The sequence below is a fragment of the Microtus pennsylvanicus genome, chromosome 12 (genome assembly GCF_037038515.1).
Source record: "Microtus pennsylvanicus isolate mMicPen1 chromosome 12, mMicPen1.hap1, whole genome shotgun sequence".
In the NCBI taxonomy this organism is placed as follows: Eukaryota; Metazoa; Chordata; class Mammalia; order Rodentia; family Cricetidae; genus Microtus; species Microtus pennsylvanicus.
Genome location: NC_134590.1, coordinates 28,913,627 through 28,928,764, shown reverse-complemented (window position 1 = coordinate 28,928,764; position 15,138 = coordinate 28,913,627). Strand labels below are relative to the sequence as shown.

Genomic DNA, 15,138 nt, shown 5'->3' with positions numbered 1-15,138 from the left:
TCCTTAACTTCGGGTAGCTGTCCAGGAGTGGGATAGTCTGATTATATGGTGCTTTTGGTTTAGTTGTTGCTGTGGATGTATTTAATTTTGTGTGTGTATTTTGCTTTCATATATGTATGTGCACCATGTGTGTGCTTGGCGCCCACAGAGGTCAGAAGACGACTTCAGATCCCCTGGAATTGGAGTTGTAGATAGTTGTGAGCCTACATGTGGGGACTGGGAATCAAACCCAGGTCCTCTGTTAGAACAATAAGTGTTCTTAGCTGCTGAGCAGTCCCATGGTTTTGGTGTTTGAGGAGCCTCTACACCGACTTCCAGAGTGGGTGTGAACTACCCAAAGGCTTTGCCATTCTCCACATTTGTTGTCTGTTTTCTGGACACTTGTCATCCTCACAACGTAGCTTTAATTTGTATTTTCCTGCTGGCTAAAGATGTTTAGTGTTTTTTTAAAAAATCATATTTATTAGCCATTTATATTTATTCCTTTGAAGAGAATGATTTAGTTGCTTATTCACCCTGTTACGAATTTCTCTACTGGAGAAATTGGATTTTGGTTGTTTAAATAGTTTTGAGTTCTTTGTGTATTATAGATACTAATTCTCTGTCAGGATGTGTAGCTGACAAAGACCTTTCCCACTGTGTAGGCTGGGCCTTCACTCCACTGTTTCTGTTGCTGTCTGTTTATCACTATTTTGACTTAATGGTAGGCCTGAGTGTGATGACTTTAAGACCCTGGGTCCTGTCCCTTTTAAGCTGATCACATAATGGAATGATTTAGGAAGTTGAATTCTGAGTCAATGCAGACCCAGGTAATAATGGCAACTTACTCATGCGTTTGATATGTAGAGTTACTTTTCCATTCATGATTTAATACTAAATTTTAAAAGAAGAGAGTGTTTTGTGTTTAATGGAGATTGCGGAAGATGTGGATATGAGAGTCTTTGATTCAAGGAAAATCTGAGCAACAAATCTTGATTTCGTAAATTATGTATGTCTTGTATAGTGGCATTCTGTGGATGTTTTATTGTCCTTTGATTTTGTAGTTTTACATGTTTAGATGTTCTCTACTCTTCCAGAAAAAGACAGAAGCAAGGATAAGTCATTGCAATGCTGTGTTTTCCATCTGTTCTGGTAAAAAGAAATTGTATTTCATAGTGCAGCCGGAGTTACAGTTTGAGATAAACTAGAATTCGAGGGCTATTGCTGAATTCTAGTAATCTGTACTACCAGGAAAAACATTTTTATATTAAATATAAAGCTATTTTGAGGAAGGAGACTGTGGTCCATGTTTCTCTGGTTCTCCCTCACCTTTCTTCTCCTCTCCCTTCCCCCCTCCTCTCCCCTCCCCTCCTTCTTCTCTGCCCTCTTCTCCTCTCCCTTCCCCCCTCCTTCTTCCCTTACCTCCTCCTCTCCTCTGCTTTCCTCTCCTCCCTTCCCCTCCCCTCTCCTCTCCTCCCCTCCCCTCCCCTCTTCTCTCCTCTCCTCTCCTCCCCTCTCCTCCCCTCCCTTCTCCTTCCCTCTCCTCCCCTCCCCTCTCCTCCCCTCCCCTCTCCTCCCCTCTCCTCCCCTCTCCTCCCCTCCCCTCTCCTCCCCTCTCCTTTCCCTCACCCTTTCCCTCTCCCCTCCCCTCCTTCTCTCCTCTCCCTTTTTCTCATCTCTAAGCAGTGCTAGAAACCAAACCCAGGCCACACTGGGTAACCATTTCTTATTCAGTAGATAATAATAAACCACCAATACAGGCACCTTCAGATGCTTTTTTTCTTGTTAGTTATTATTATTACAATGTATTCTCCATATGAAGAGGATGCCTGATATCAGCCACAAATTCATTTCAAAGCAGTTATTTGGATTTGATTTACTGCTTGTTCATTCATTCACTTACTCATTTGGCAAGCTTTCATGGACTGCCTCTTGCTGTGCTTGGTGCCAGAGGTACATGGGGAAGCTGGACAAGATCTCAGCTCCTCCCCACTTTGCGTTCTAAATAAGGATGGTGTTCAGGCAAACAAATGAAGAAAGACTCGGGCTGGAGGCCAGGTGGCATTTTAAGAAGCAAGACTGTGTGGTATGGAGAGCTAGAGTCTGGGTGGCTATGGAAACTTCTCTGGCATTTGAGATGAGACTTGAAAGTTGATAAAAAGCCAGTTAGATGTGATTCAGCTATGACTCAGCTGAAGGGAAGGTGTATAAAGGACTGAGGGAAAGCCAGCGTAGCGTGTCTGAGATGTATCAGAGGGGCCTGCAGGCTGAGGTGTTGTGGAGCGGAGGATGACAGTTGGAGAGGCTGGGGACGGCCTCATCACACAGGGTTTCACCAACCACAGTGAGATATCTGTGAAGGATCAAGAAATATAAGATGTGAACATGGTTGTTGTACCAAAAAAAAAATTATAGGCAGCTTTTTCAGCACTCCAAGAAAGAGAATTGTTGAGTGGAGAATTACAGAGAAGGGGAAAGATTGAGAGTGTGTGTGTGCATGCACACGCACACGCACACGCACACACACTCACATTTGATGGCTCTATCTATGTAGCTTGGCCATCCTGGAACTCACAGAGACACTCCTGCCTCTGCCAAGTGCTGGGATTGCAGGTTCTTATCCTGAGGGTGTTGATTACTCTTCTCGTTGCTGGGAGAAAGGATTCGTTTCAGCTCACAGGTTCAGGGCATGTGACTAGGGTTCTCTATGTGGTGGGGGGAGCTTGCCTGGTGACCTGCTACATCTGGGCTCCTCAGGGGACGTAAGGCTGCATGCCCAAAATGTCCCACAACTTGCCCGAACAGCACCACTGGCTGGGGTTCAAGTGTCTAAGCACCTGAGTCTCGTGGGGACACTTGGCATTTAAGCCAAAACATTAAGATGGTTTTTAGTTGTTTGTTTAAAGATTTATCTTATTTTTAATTATGTGATGTGTGTGTCCCTGCATGCAAATATGTGCAGTTGGGTACCAGTGCCTTTTCAGACCAGAGAGAGAATCCCCGGGCAGTTGTGAGCCAAAGGATGTGGGTGGTAGGACTTGAAGTCAGGTCCTCTGCAAAAGCAGTACACATTTTTAACTGCTGAGCCATCTCTCCATCCTAAAGGGTTTTTAAAAAATCAATTTTCTTGCATTTCTTCACATTGTTACTCCATCCTATGATAGAATCCTAGACAATATCATGTGTCTGTGTTTTTAATTCCAGCTAAATCGCTTACAGCTTACTTCAACATTTTTGAAACATAAAGTCATATTTTTGAGATTCATTCACACGGAACTGTGTAGGCCAATTTCTATATGGTTCTCTTGTATGCATATAACTTCATTTGTTTATGATTTTTCCTATGGGGGATTAATTTATCCGGAGTAGGTAGTGTTCTATTTTATGTAACAACACATTTATTCTTTTTCTTGTATAGATAGCTAGATGGCTTCTTTTCTGAACTGCCAAGTTTAAGCTAGAAATTCACAGATTTACTTTGGAAGAACCATAGGATAAATGTTTTATTTTTATGAATTAGATTTGGGGGAAATGCCTGTGGGATTTTCTTTGCTGCAATGTGAACTTTGATCAGGGAGAGGTAGAGAGGGCTGGGACCCCCAAACTTCTGTTGTCCATAGTTATTCAAAGTTATCACTTCCACAATTCCTAAGGCACCAGCAAATGTGGTCTCCGCTGCCATCTGGCCTTTTCGGTTTGGCTATGACAACGAGGGATGGTCGAATCTAGAGAGGTCCGCTCAGCTGCTCACGCAGACGGGTGAGTCTTTCTGGAATTGGCTCCAGGTTTTGAGAAACCACTGTTGATCCTTTTACTTTTGCCAGGTTGCCAAGTCTTAGGATTGCTGTGTGTGCTCTAAGTTCCTGGAGAGGCTTGGCTTTGTGGCCAGCTCAGGTCTGCACTTCTGCGCCACGCCTGTCTCGTGGAGCAATTAACTTGTTGATCCGGAACAGCCTGTCCTACTGAGTACCTGCAGGAGACTCAGCTCACACTCTTGTTGTTAGAGATGTTTCTGCTGGTGTCTCTCACCCCCCCACCTCCCCCCCCCCACCTCCCCCCCAAGGACCGGGAAACGGTTTGAGATCACAGGCAGAAAGAGTTTAATGTAAAGCCGTGAAAATTGTTTCCAGGGTCTGGAGAGGCAGCTCAGTGGTTAGAAGCACTGACTGCTCTTCTGGAGGACCCAGCTTTAATTTCCAGCACCCACATGGCCATCTCATAACTGTTTGCAACTCAGCTGCAGGAGATCCGACGTCCTCAGACAGGTGTGCATGCAGGCAAAATGCCGGAGCACACAAAAGAAATTTTAAAAAATGTTTTCAAAAAGCCCCAAGGTCAATCTTATTTGCCTCTGTGCCCTTGAGGAATTTTCTTGTTGTGAAGCACTCCAAAGTGCGTGGGGATTTGGGTCTTAGGTCAGCGATGTGGAGTGTGTAGTATGACAAAGAGCTGAATGGGTCTGGCTATCTCTCATGCTAAGCCCAGCTCCCGAGAAGTGTGTGAGTGCCTTCATGAGCACAAGGCTGTTAGTCTTGTTTAGAAGGCTCAGGCACTCCATGTCAAAATGAGCAAGCAAACTCATTTTTATACCAATACTGTGGAGCTGTTAGCCTTGAACTAAAATACCATCCTGGGGTTGAAGATGTAGCCCAGTGGGTAGAGTGCTCGCTTACTGTACACAAAGCCCTGGGTTCAATTCCCCCACTGCCTAAACTAGACATGGTGGTTCATACCTGTAACGGGAGGACAGAAATTCAAGGTCATCCTCAGTTACATTAAGAGGCTAGCCTGACCTATGGAGACTCGTTCTCAAAAATCATAAACGGCTCATGTGCACTAGTCTGTTGTTTCTGAACATACGCTTGGAATTTATGAAAGTCATGAAGATTACTTGTGCTTCTGGAAAAAGTGTCAAGAATATTTTTTTAAATATGGAAAAGTCATACTCCCTTCTTTTTTAAGATGCCCCATGCTTTAATTAAATTCTAAGAATCCAGCACGGGTTAGAGTCATACTCCTCTAATGACTCAGAAGGAATTATGTGCTTGGGGCTTTATGGTTGCAGGCGAGGGTCAAGACTAACGTTCTGTCGGGTGTGGTGGTCTGCATCCATAATCCCGGCGCTTGAAAGGTAGGAGGATCAAGAGTTCAAAACCAGCCCCAACTGCCAAATGAGCCCTTGCCTTCACACAACAAAACAACAGCAAAGCCCTTGCAGTTTTTTTTTGCTTTTTCGTGTTGACGCTGTCTCACTGTCTGCCTCACTGTCTGCTTCCGCCCCCTCCCCCAAACAGGTGCGGACTTTATTACCATTTTGGAGAGCGATGCTTCTAAGCCCTTTATGGGGAACAACGACCTAACCATGTGGCTGGGGGAGAAGCTGGGCTTCTATACGGACTTTGGGCCAAGCACCAGAGATCACACTTGGGGGTGAGTGGACCTTGGGGATTAATGCTGAGCAGACTCCTGAAGGGTAGGGAGCAGTGGCTTGGGATGGGAAGCTGAGACTGTCCTGTGGCTGCCGCACTGTGATGCATCTGGGAGGGCGACGCTGACACTACACATTGTCGTGAATGTTCATAGTGGCTTCCTGGGGCTGGGGGTCACTGGGTCTTCACCTAGGCCAGCCCGCCAAGGCTGGAGGGGAGTCCCAGTGACAGGCCTGTCTGATATTCTCAGGTAGCTTAGACTCCAGTGCAGACAGCCAGAACACATTGGCCTTCCACATCAGCTTCTTCACGCCTGGATTCCAACAACAGGAAATTGAAAATATTTGAGAAATTCTAGAATGTTCCAAAGAGTGGGGCTAGAGAGATGGCTCCCAGTTTAAGAGCACTCGCTGCACAATCGTCGGGACCTCAGTTCAGATCCCAGCACACATGTAGCTAACTGGGCATCTCTGCAAGTACCAGGACTCCAGGCCAGAGGGATCTGCCTCCCTCTTTTGGCCTGTGAGCACAGACAGGGGCACCCACACACATATATGTGCATGAGCGCACACACACACACACTGAAAAGATAATAAAGTCTTCAAAAAGCAGAGAGTTCCCCCAAAAAATATGCCTTGAATTTGCCACTCATTAAATATTACATTTACTATGTGGGAATGAATGGATGTGTAGGCATTAAATTACATGCTATAAATAATCTAGAGATGGTTGGACACACTCAGGAAGGCATGAAGAGATTGTATGTAAGTGAGACATGATTTTACGTAAGACAATCATTTGACATTTCTGTGTTTGTGGACATCATGGAGCCAGTCCTCTGCGGACACTGAGGGACAGCTATAAACAGTTTCACAAAGAAATCAACAACCATCTGAGATCGTGCTATGTACTACATAGGAAGGAAACCAGCTCCTGAGAGAGAGTGGGTGGGCGGGTAGGGGTGGTGGGATGTTACAGTAACAACAAGTAACAGTAACAACCGCAAGACAGGCTAACTCCGAAGAGGCAAAGAACTATCAAGCCAGCTTCCACAGATGTCTGCCACTTTCCTGCTCCGAGTGCCCCTCAGTGGATGCCAGTCACGTGACATGACTTTTTAGTGCATTTCCTTCATCCCATCTCATGATAGGCTGCTCTGTTTTCATTCTCCTACAGGATTATGGCCCTGTCCCGGTACCCAATTGTGAGATCGGAGCATCACCTTCTTCCGTCGCCAGAGGGCGAGATTGCACCAGCCATAACTCTGACTGTTAACGTCTCCAACAAACTGGTGGACTTCGTGGTGACGCATTTTGGGAATCACGAGTGAGTTTATTTGGTTTACTTAATATTGTAGAAATGATAGGCATTATTAAAATATTACCTTGAATTTTTTATGTAACATTCTGACTTTCTACTCCTTTAAAGAAACATGTTAGATTATTTTCTCCGTGTTGCTGGTTGTACATGCACTTGAGATGCAGACAGTCTGAAAGGGTTGGCCGTGCAAGACACAACTCCCGCTGTGTAGTAGCTCTCCATACATGTGTGACTGTGTTTAGTCCTCGAGCTGTGTAGGTGAAGGGCCATAGTAGCCTCATTTTACACATGAAGACGTGAGGTGGACGGAGGTTAGGTGATGTGACAGTCAGGGTCACAGAACAGGAAGATGTCAGAACCAAGTCAGAGGTCACAAGTGCTTGGAAGTGCACGTTAAATCAGAGTGCAGGAAAAAAAGACACCCCTGTCCTTACAGGGTTATCAGCACAAACAGCCGCGCTGTTGGGAGCTGAGGGCTCTAAGTGACATTCCTTTCTTTTCTAGTGTTTTCAGAAACAGCTGACAGGCAACGCTGCTATCCACACACACTCACTCCGCTAGGTCCTGTCTTCCAGCCTCCTTCAGTAGGATTGCTCCTCACTCTCAGCTCCTGGTGATCGCCCCACATCTTGCTCGGCCCCTCTAACACACATCAGCTATCTTTCTGTGGAAATGCCGCTGCGTGGTAATGGCAGCAGCACAGGCCTGTAGTCCTAGCACTCATGAGGCAAAGACAGGTAGATTTCTGAGTTTGAGGCCAGCCTAGTCTACAGAGTGAGCTCCAGGACAACCAGGGCTACACAGAGAAACCCTGTCTTAGTTGGGGATTGGGGGGGGGGAGGAAGGAAGGAAGGAACAAAGGAATGGATGGATGGACTTGTTTACTTACAGATTTGTTCCTTGCTCCTATCTGTGACTATACATGGAATATATATATATATATATATATATATATATATATATTTCATTTCATATACATATTTCCCAATGTCCTTTGCCTTCTATTTTCTGGGCAGATTTAGCCAATGAGAGGTACAAGTTAGGAAGACAAGAAAGGGAAGAAGCCAGGATATTTCTCACCATTCTCTGTGCTTTTTCTTTTTTTTTTTTTTTTAGAAAAAAAAAGTTTACTGTATACCCGATGTGGTGGCACAGACCTTTAACCTCAATACTACTAAGGCAGTGGCAGATGGAGTTCTCTGAGTTTGAGACCAACCTGGTCTACATAGTGTGTCCCAGGCTACACACTTCTCTGTGCTTTTTCTGGTGTCTCTGGTGGCAGCCGAGTCGCCTCTGTGACTGCAGTTCCTTCCTGGGTGGCCCCATCTCCATCATGGAAGACCCTTTCTGACTGACTCTGTGTGTCACCTCTGCCTGTCCCTCCTCTGCTGCAGAGCTAGTGATAGGGTCTCATTGCTGCTGGCCTCTGATTGCATCACTGGCTTCTCGTCACTTGAGGAACCAGTTTCCTATATTAAATTTACATTGTTTGAAATTCCTGGGGTGCCTCTATTTTCCTGGTAGGTCAAACAAATATTGCTTTTCTCTGAGACAGTAGATCCCTCAAAAGCTTAGTGTACTTGCCTCCTTATCTGTTTCGTGCCTTCAGTAATTGGTATATTAATAGCAAGATGCTCAGCCAGTTATTTGGGCAAGAGAGCAGAGGAGACATTCAGAAAGTCAAAGTAACAGTGTCAGGGGTCTGGAGAGGTGGCCCTGAGTTTAAGAGCACTGGCCCTTCTTCCAGAGGTCCTGAGTTCAATTTCCAGCAACCACATGGTGGCTCATAACCATCTATAATGAGATCTGGTGTCCTCTTCTGGCCTGCAGGCAGTCATACAGGTAGAATGCTATATACATAATAAATAAATAAAGAAATCTTTTTTTTAAAAAGTAACAGTGTGAGTTACACAAACCTGGGCTGTTCTGTGAAGGTTACAACTCTCCCTGAGTTCAAGGTCAGCCTGGTCTAAGGAGCAAGTTCCAGGAAGGTCAGAGTTACAGACAGAAGCCCTGTCTCAAAACCAACAAAACAAAACAACCAAAAAGAACAAATAACCAAAAAAAAAAAAAAAATCCACAGTGCCAACTCCTGGCGGTTATTAGTTTTTTAGCAGTGATCCTGTCGACCAGGTCTCACTCACCACCACCCTTTCCTCTTCCGCTTGTGTATTGACTCGTACTTGCAGTGCTGGAGAGTAAGCTCAGAGCCTGCGTGCATGCGAGGAAAATGCTCTTCCTCGATGAGCTGCATCTTCACCCTGCTGTGACTTATCAATAGTGAAGAAAACCTGAACCCATTCTGTATTTGGCCTAGCTTAAGGATTTGTTTTATCTGTGTGCCAGCTCCTGTGATTGGGGACATACACAAAAGCCTGAGTGCCCGAGGAAGCCAGAAGAGGGTGACACATGTCTTGACTCTGAAGTCAGAGGCAGTTGGGAGCTGGCTGATGTGGATGGTGGGAACCAAATCCCATGCCTCTGCAGGAACAGCAGGTCCTCCTAAGTGCTAGGCCATCTCGTCAGCCCCAGCAGAGATGTTTAAATCCACTTGACTCAGTGGTTTCTGAAGAAAGGTTTTTCCTTAGTCAATAGTGTGTCAAGCCTAGTTTGAAGTGCTGATCTATCTACGTCCTGTTCATTGTAAAAATTCAGACCTTTTCCCAACACAAAGTTCTCTGCTGTTGTAACGTGTTTGAGGATACTGGAGGGGGGGGGTGGATTTGGCTACCCGCTCTTTTAAAAAATTGTTTTACACATATAATGAAGAGGCTCATTTTTTCATGTTTTCTTTCCTTTCTTTCTTTCTTTCTTTCTTTCTTTCTTTCTTTCTTTCTTTCTTTCTTTCTTTTCTTTCTTTCTTTTTTTTTAGAGATGACCTTGACAGGAAACTACAAGCTATTGCAGTTTCAAAACTACTGAAAAATTGCTCAAACCAAGTAATATTTCTGGGCTACATCACTTCAGAACCTGGTTCCAGAGATTACCTGCAGCTCACGGAGCATGGCAACGTGAAGGTAACACAGTTTTAATATGGTTTCTGCTCTGCTAATTTAAATGCTTGAAAAATCCAACCCCCCAAATTTCAAGTGTGTGTGTGTGCCATTGGAGGTCACAGTATTCTGAGAATACCACAGGCCCAGTGAGATGTTATTGCTGTCCTTAGAAAATAAAATCTAGCACACTCCAGGGTCACTCACTGAACCTGGAGCTCATGGAATAGACCCTGGAATCTGCTTGTATGTGTTTTCCTGGGCTAGAATGACAAGCATGCACCAACTGCGTGCAGATTTTTATATGTGTGCTGGGGATCTGTGATGGAGGAAGGTCATTGGTTAAAAAATAAAGAAACTGCTGGGCCCTCATAGGTTAAAACATAGGTGGGAGGAGTAAACAGAACAGAATGCTGGGAGGAAGAGGAAGTGAGCTCAGAGGCCATGCTCCCCTCTCCCGGGCACATGCGATGAAGCTCCGACCCAGGATGGACGTAGGCTAGAATCTTCCCGGTAAGCACACCTTGGGGTGCTACACACATTATTAAAAATGGGCTAGTCCAGGTGCGAGAGTTAGCCGAGAAGAGGCTAGATATAATGGGCCAAGCAGTGTTTAAAAGAATTCAATTTGTGTGTTGTTATTTCTGGTGTAAAGCTAGCCGTGCGGGAGCCGGGCGGGATGAAAAGCAGGCCCACAGCTCCCACAACAGATATGAAGCCTGGTTTGTGTGGCAGGCTCTTTTCCAACTGAGTCGCCTTCCCAGCACCCTAACGACTTAATAAATGTTTATTATTATTATTTATTTATTTGTGCGCTTATTGCACACAAAAAAGCACTGCACAGCCTACTGCTTTGCTCACTGGTCTGCACTGTGGAAGGGCTCAGTGAGGACAGCTCGCTTGTGCTTCACACAGGGCCAGTGAGCTGCTTCCTGGGTACTGCAGAATTTCCTGTGTGGAGGGTTGATAAGCAATGCTTTGGCTCTAACTGGACTTCCTCCCTTCATGATGGCTCGGCTCCAGAGTGTTGCCCTCTAGGTCTTGAACTCCCACATGGTGCAGTGTCACTCCTTGGCCTGAATTGATGTCAAAGACATCAGTAAGATTACCACAGGCCCAGAGATGATATTGTGCATGTGCTTAGAGAATAAAATCCAGCACACTGTGAAAGTTAGTTCCAAGGCTGTGCGTAAAAGGCGGAATAGGATATCAGAAAGAGTGACTTCCAAGTCACACAGAGCCTTACAGTGTATTTCCAGGTCTAGAACACTTCAGTTCTTCACTGTACCCTGACAGAATCAAGTGCTCAGAAAACAAGGCACAAACCAAACACGCAAGAGACTGTTCCACGCGCCAGACGATGACACACATTAGTTTATAGTAAGGACACAATTGCTGTGCTTGATTAGGCTCAGTAGAGATCTCTGACCTTTTTGTTTGGTTTTGCACCTCATGTCTGGAGATGTCTGTAGAGAAGCGGCTAATTTTACTACTCTAACTCTCCTTAGGATGTAGCATTGGAGAGGCAGTAGAGACATGGTGTAACAGGGTTTTGGCAGGTGGTAAAAACTCAAATGCTAGTGGTAAGAACAAGAAAGAAGCATGTTTCTTGGTGGAGTATCAGCACTGGGGGAACACTCACTTTGTATTGTCTGGAGTTATAATCCCGATAATGTGATTTCACTCAATCAGGCTTGTGCTGCCATAGCCTTTGTTGCTGGGTACCACCTCTCTACCCCATACTATGGTCTCCACTATCATGGTCTCCACTCCTGTGGTCCGATCATGTAAAACAGCATCCATGTTCTATTTGGGACTATAGAAAAAGAGCTAAAGAAAAGGCTATGAGTGTATGTACATTGTCTCTAAATTTAAACTCCAGGAAGTTGACTCTTAACGTTTTTTATATGGTCATGCTTCACTGTATAGAACACCGATGTAGAGCAATCCATCTTTATAGACAGAAGTCTCTGTCCTGCCTGGTCCTGCAGTCATTCAGTCCCAACAAAACACACAGAGGCTTATATTAATTATAAACTTTTGGCCTATTAGCTCAGGTTTATTTTAACTAGCTCTTACAACTTAAATTAGCCCATAATTCTTTTCTGTTAGCCATGTGGCTTGGTACCTTTTATCAGTTAGGTATTCTCATCTTGATTCCTCTGCATCTGGCTGGCAACTGACTCTCCTTTTTCTCTTCCCAGAATGAGGTGCAAAACCAAACAAAAATGGTTACCCTGCCTATACTTCCTGCCTGGCTACTGGCCAATCAATGTTTTATTAAACTAGTATGAGTGACAAATCTTTACCGTTTACAAGAGCATTTCCCACAAGACATCTTAATGAATGAGAGAGAGAGAGAAGAGAGAGAGAGAGAGAGAGAGAGAGAGAGAGAGAGAGAGAGAGAGAGCGCTACACAGAGACCTAGCTCTTTGGAAGAAAGGTAACATTGGGAGATATGTCAGTCTCTGTATTCATGAAGTAGGCAGAAGTAGAGTCAATGTATTCTTTACTTTGGCTGTGATGGTGATATTTATTGTAGAGAAGACATGAAGAAAAACAGGATTGCAAAGGGGATGAACTCAGCTTTGGGCTGAGTTTGAGGCAAGCACATGGCCTAGTGGCAATGTTAAAGGACAAGAGGATATATAGACCTTGGGTCCCCGAGTTTAACCAGGAGTAGAGATAAGGATCAAGTGTACTGGCAATCCTTCAGGCCACAGGCATGAGTGACTTTCCTTGAGGAATTCAAGAGGTGCGGAAGGAGGCCACAGAAAGCTGCCGCTATTGCTTTGGTTTGTGGCACTACAGAATGCCTGGTTCTGGGTAGTTTATGAAAAAAACATTCGCTTACCTTGTAGTTTGGAGGCTGACATTAAACAGTTACGAAGCTCTGTCTGTTCAGCCTCCGGTGAAGGCAATCCCTCTGCATCATAACACAATGGAAAACAGGTAGAGGAAATGGCCCCAGGAAGAGAGGACAAGTGCAGCTCATTCTGTGACAACTGGCTCTAGCCTCTGTGAGACCAGCCTTAACCCCTCTGAGGGAGGCGTCCATGACGTGCCCACTTTCTTCCAGGCCCCGACCTACTAAGTTCCCATACCTCAACATGGCCATAATGGAGTCCAGGCTCCCATCCCAGGACAGATATTATGGGGTGGTGAGGGAGAGAAGAGAAGCCACCAATCTCAGGTGTAGTGGCATTTCAGACGGCCTGAAGATCTGAGAGTAAAACAGCCCCACTGCTCAGCCTTACAGACCAGGTTATGGGAACACACACCTTTACTCCCAGTAGCCACACTAGTTGCCATAGAACTCAGGTAGTGAATGCCTTTAATCCCAGCCCTAGAGAAGATTATAAAATGGGAGGAAACAGCTCTCAACACACAGTCTCATTCTGAGATTCTTGGAGGTTGAGGTAGGAGCCAGTGGCTGGCTGCTTTGCCTTTTGGATCTTCATGTTGAACCCCAGTTTCTGACCCTGAGTTTTTATTAATCGTGTTTCACTCAGGAAAGAGCCCAGAGAGCTCAGAGGAATCAAAGGAAACCCTATGGGTTGGAACCACAGGGTTTTCAGTTCTCTGTGTGAGAGAGACATGGGTGCAAACATTAGCTCTTCTGTTGGCTTTCCATATACGGTTAAAAGCTTCTTTGATTGGCAATGGATGTTGATATTACTTTCTACAAGTTAGTTGGTGTATAGAGGAATTAAAATCATATATGCTTGGGTGAACAGATTTTTTCTCTTTAAGAAATAAGTAATTAAATTCTCTAGTCTTAAAATTTTACAGCATCATATAACGTAATGAAGTAAAATAACAGCTAAACAGTTTCATAGCTGGTTAGTTCTGTTAGCTAAATGGCTAAATTATTAATCTCTTTCCCAAGGCAAACAGAACACTACTTCTTGTATTTATTTGCTTTTTATAGTTATTAAAAATTTTAAACCCAATTCCTGGTATTTATTTACACCTTTTGTGTACAAATGATGTGTATAATATGAACAGTAATTAAGATTAACATCCAGGTGCCCATCATGTAGCAAATAAAAATCATAAATTGTGCCACATTTTTTAGTAATATAAAATGTATTTTAAGTTAAATTTAGAGGTGGTAAGAAATCAAGAATTTTTTTTATTTATAGGCTTTTGAAAAGAAGGAAGTGGAGATTTCTTCTTTCAGCCACAAATCTCCATATTTATAGGTTTTTTCCCCCAATACATTATAGAAAAAAATTCCCATCTCCTTCTCTGATGAAAAATGAACCTGATTTCAAGCCTTCAACATCAAAGGACTCTCAATTGCTCCTGAATATGTTTTTTTCCATGATTCGATTTAGTAAACACAGACCAAGCACTGGTCCAACCCGAGGCTTCGTGCTGAGTACCAGGCAACTGAAGATCCACAGATGAGAGCCCCTCTGCACAGGGAGATGAGGGAGGGGACAACCAAGCCACTGTGGCATTTGGCTGCAGCTGGTGTGCAGAGCCTGGCTAGGAGGACTGGGCACTGGTGTAGAGCTCCCAGTTCTGCTGAGGTGGATGAAAGCTGCCGGAGGTGAGACCACAGTGCAACGCCGCTGTGTTTCCAGCATCTGGTACAGAAGTAAAGGGCACAGTAACTATTCAAAAACCATCTCTAGAGGGAATGAGTAGTTCATGCAGGAAGGATCAGTAGGAGGAGGATGAGAAAAAGATTTGCACACTACTTCACTTTCCTGCTTTCTTTCCTTCCTCCTTCCTCCCTCCCTTCCTCCTTTCTTCTTCTTCCTTCCTCCTTCCTTTCTTCTTCCTCCCTCCTTCCTCCCTCCCTTCCTCCTTTTTTATCTTCCTTCCTTCCTCTCTCCCTCTCCCTCCTTTCTTCCTTCCTTCCTTCCCTCCCTCCCTCCCTTCTTTCCTTTTTCCTCCTTCCTTCCTTCCCACCCATCTTTCTCCCTTCTTTCCTCTTTTTTCCTTCTTCCTCCCTCCCTCCCTTCTTCCCTCCTTTCCTCCTTCCTGCCTTCTTTTTTCCTCCTTCCTTCCTCCCTTTTCCTTCCTTTCTTTCTTCCTCCTTCCCTTCCTCTCTTTTTCCTTCTTCCTTCCTCCATTTTCCACTCTCCCTCCTTCCCTTCCTTCTTTCTTTTTCTTTTCATCTTTTTGGGCATTCCAAAGAGAGCATTGCTTTCTGTTTTAAGCATTCTCCTCTCTGCTCTCGAACAGGATATTGACAGCTCAGATCAAGACAGATGGTGTGAATACATCATGTATCGTGGCCTGATCAGGTGAGCAAGGGCATTTTTTTTAAATCTATGAATTCTAGGGTGCAAAGTGTGATGGAAGCAACTAATTTTTGCTGTTTTTATAAATGTTGATTGTGTTGGTTACATTATTAACAGTTTGGACATTTAATAGTTTAAAAGGGCAGAAATAAACTGGCA

General features: G+C 44.5%; 1 protein-coding gene across 1 annotated transcript in view; it reads left to right on the top strand.

Moving 5' to 3' along the window:
* The window catches only part of Cwh43 (cell wall biogenesis 43 C-terminal homolog), a 46,060-nt gene that overhangs the window by 18,717 nt on the left and 12,205 nt on the right, over nt 1–15,138 (top strand). Inside the window, exons 10-14 of the mRNA XM_075942875.1 lie at nt 3,633–3,738; nt 5,274–5,409; nt 6,585–6,734; nt 9,601–9,745; nt 14,921–14,982. Of these exons, the coding sequence (XP_075798990.1) occupies nt 3,633–3,738; nt 5,274–5,409; nt 6,585–6,734; nt 9,601–9,745; nt 14,921–14,982 (599 nt within the window). The remainder of the gene's footprint in view (nt 1–3,632; nt 3,739–5,273; nt 5,410–6,584; nt 6,735–9,600; nt 9,746–14,920; nt 14,983–15,138) is intronic.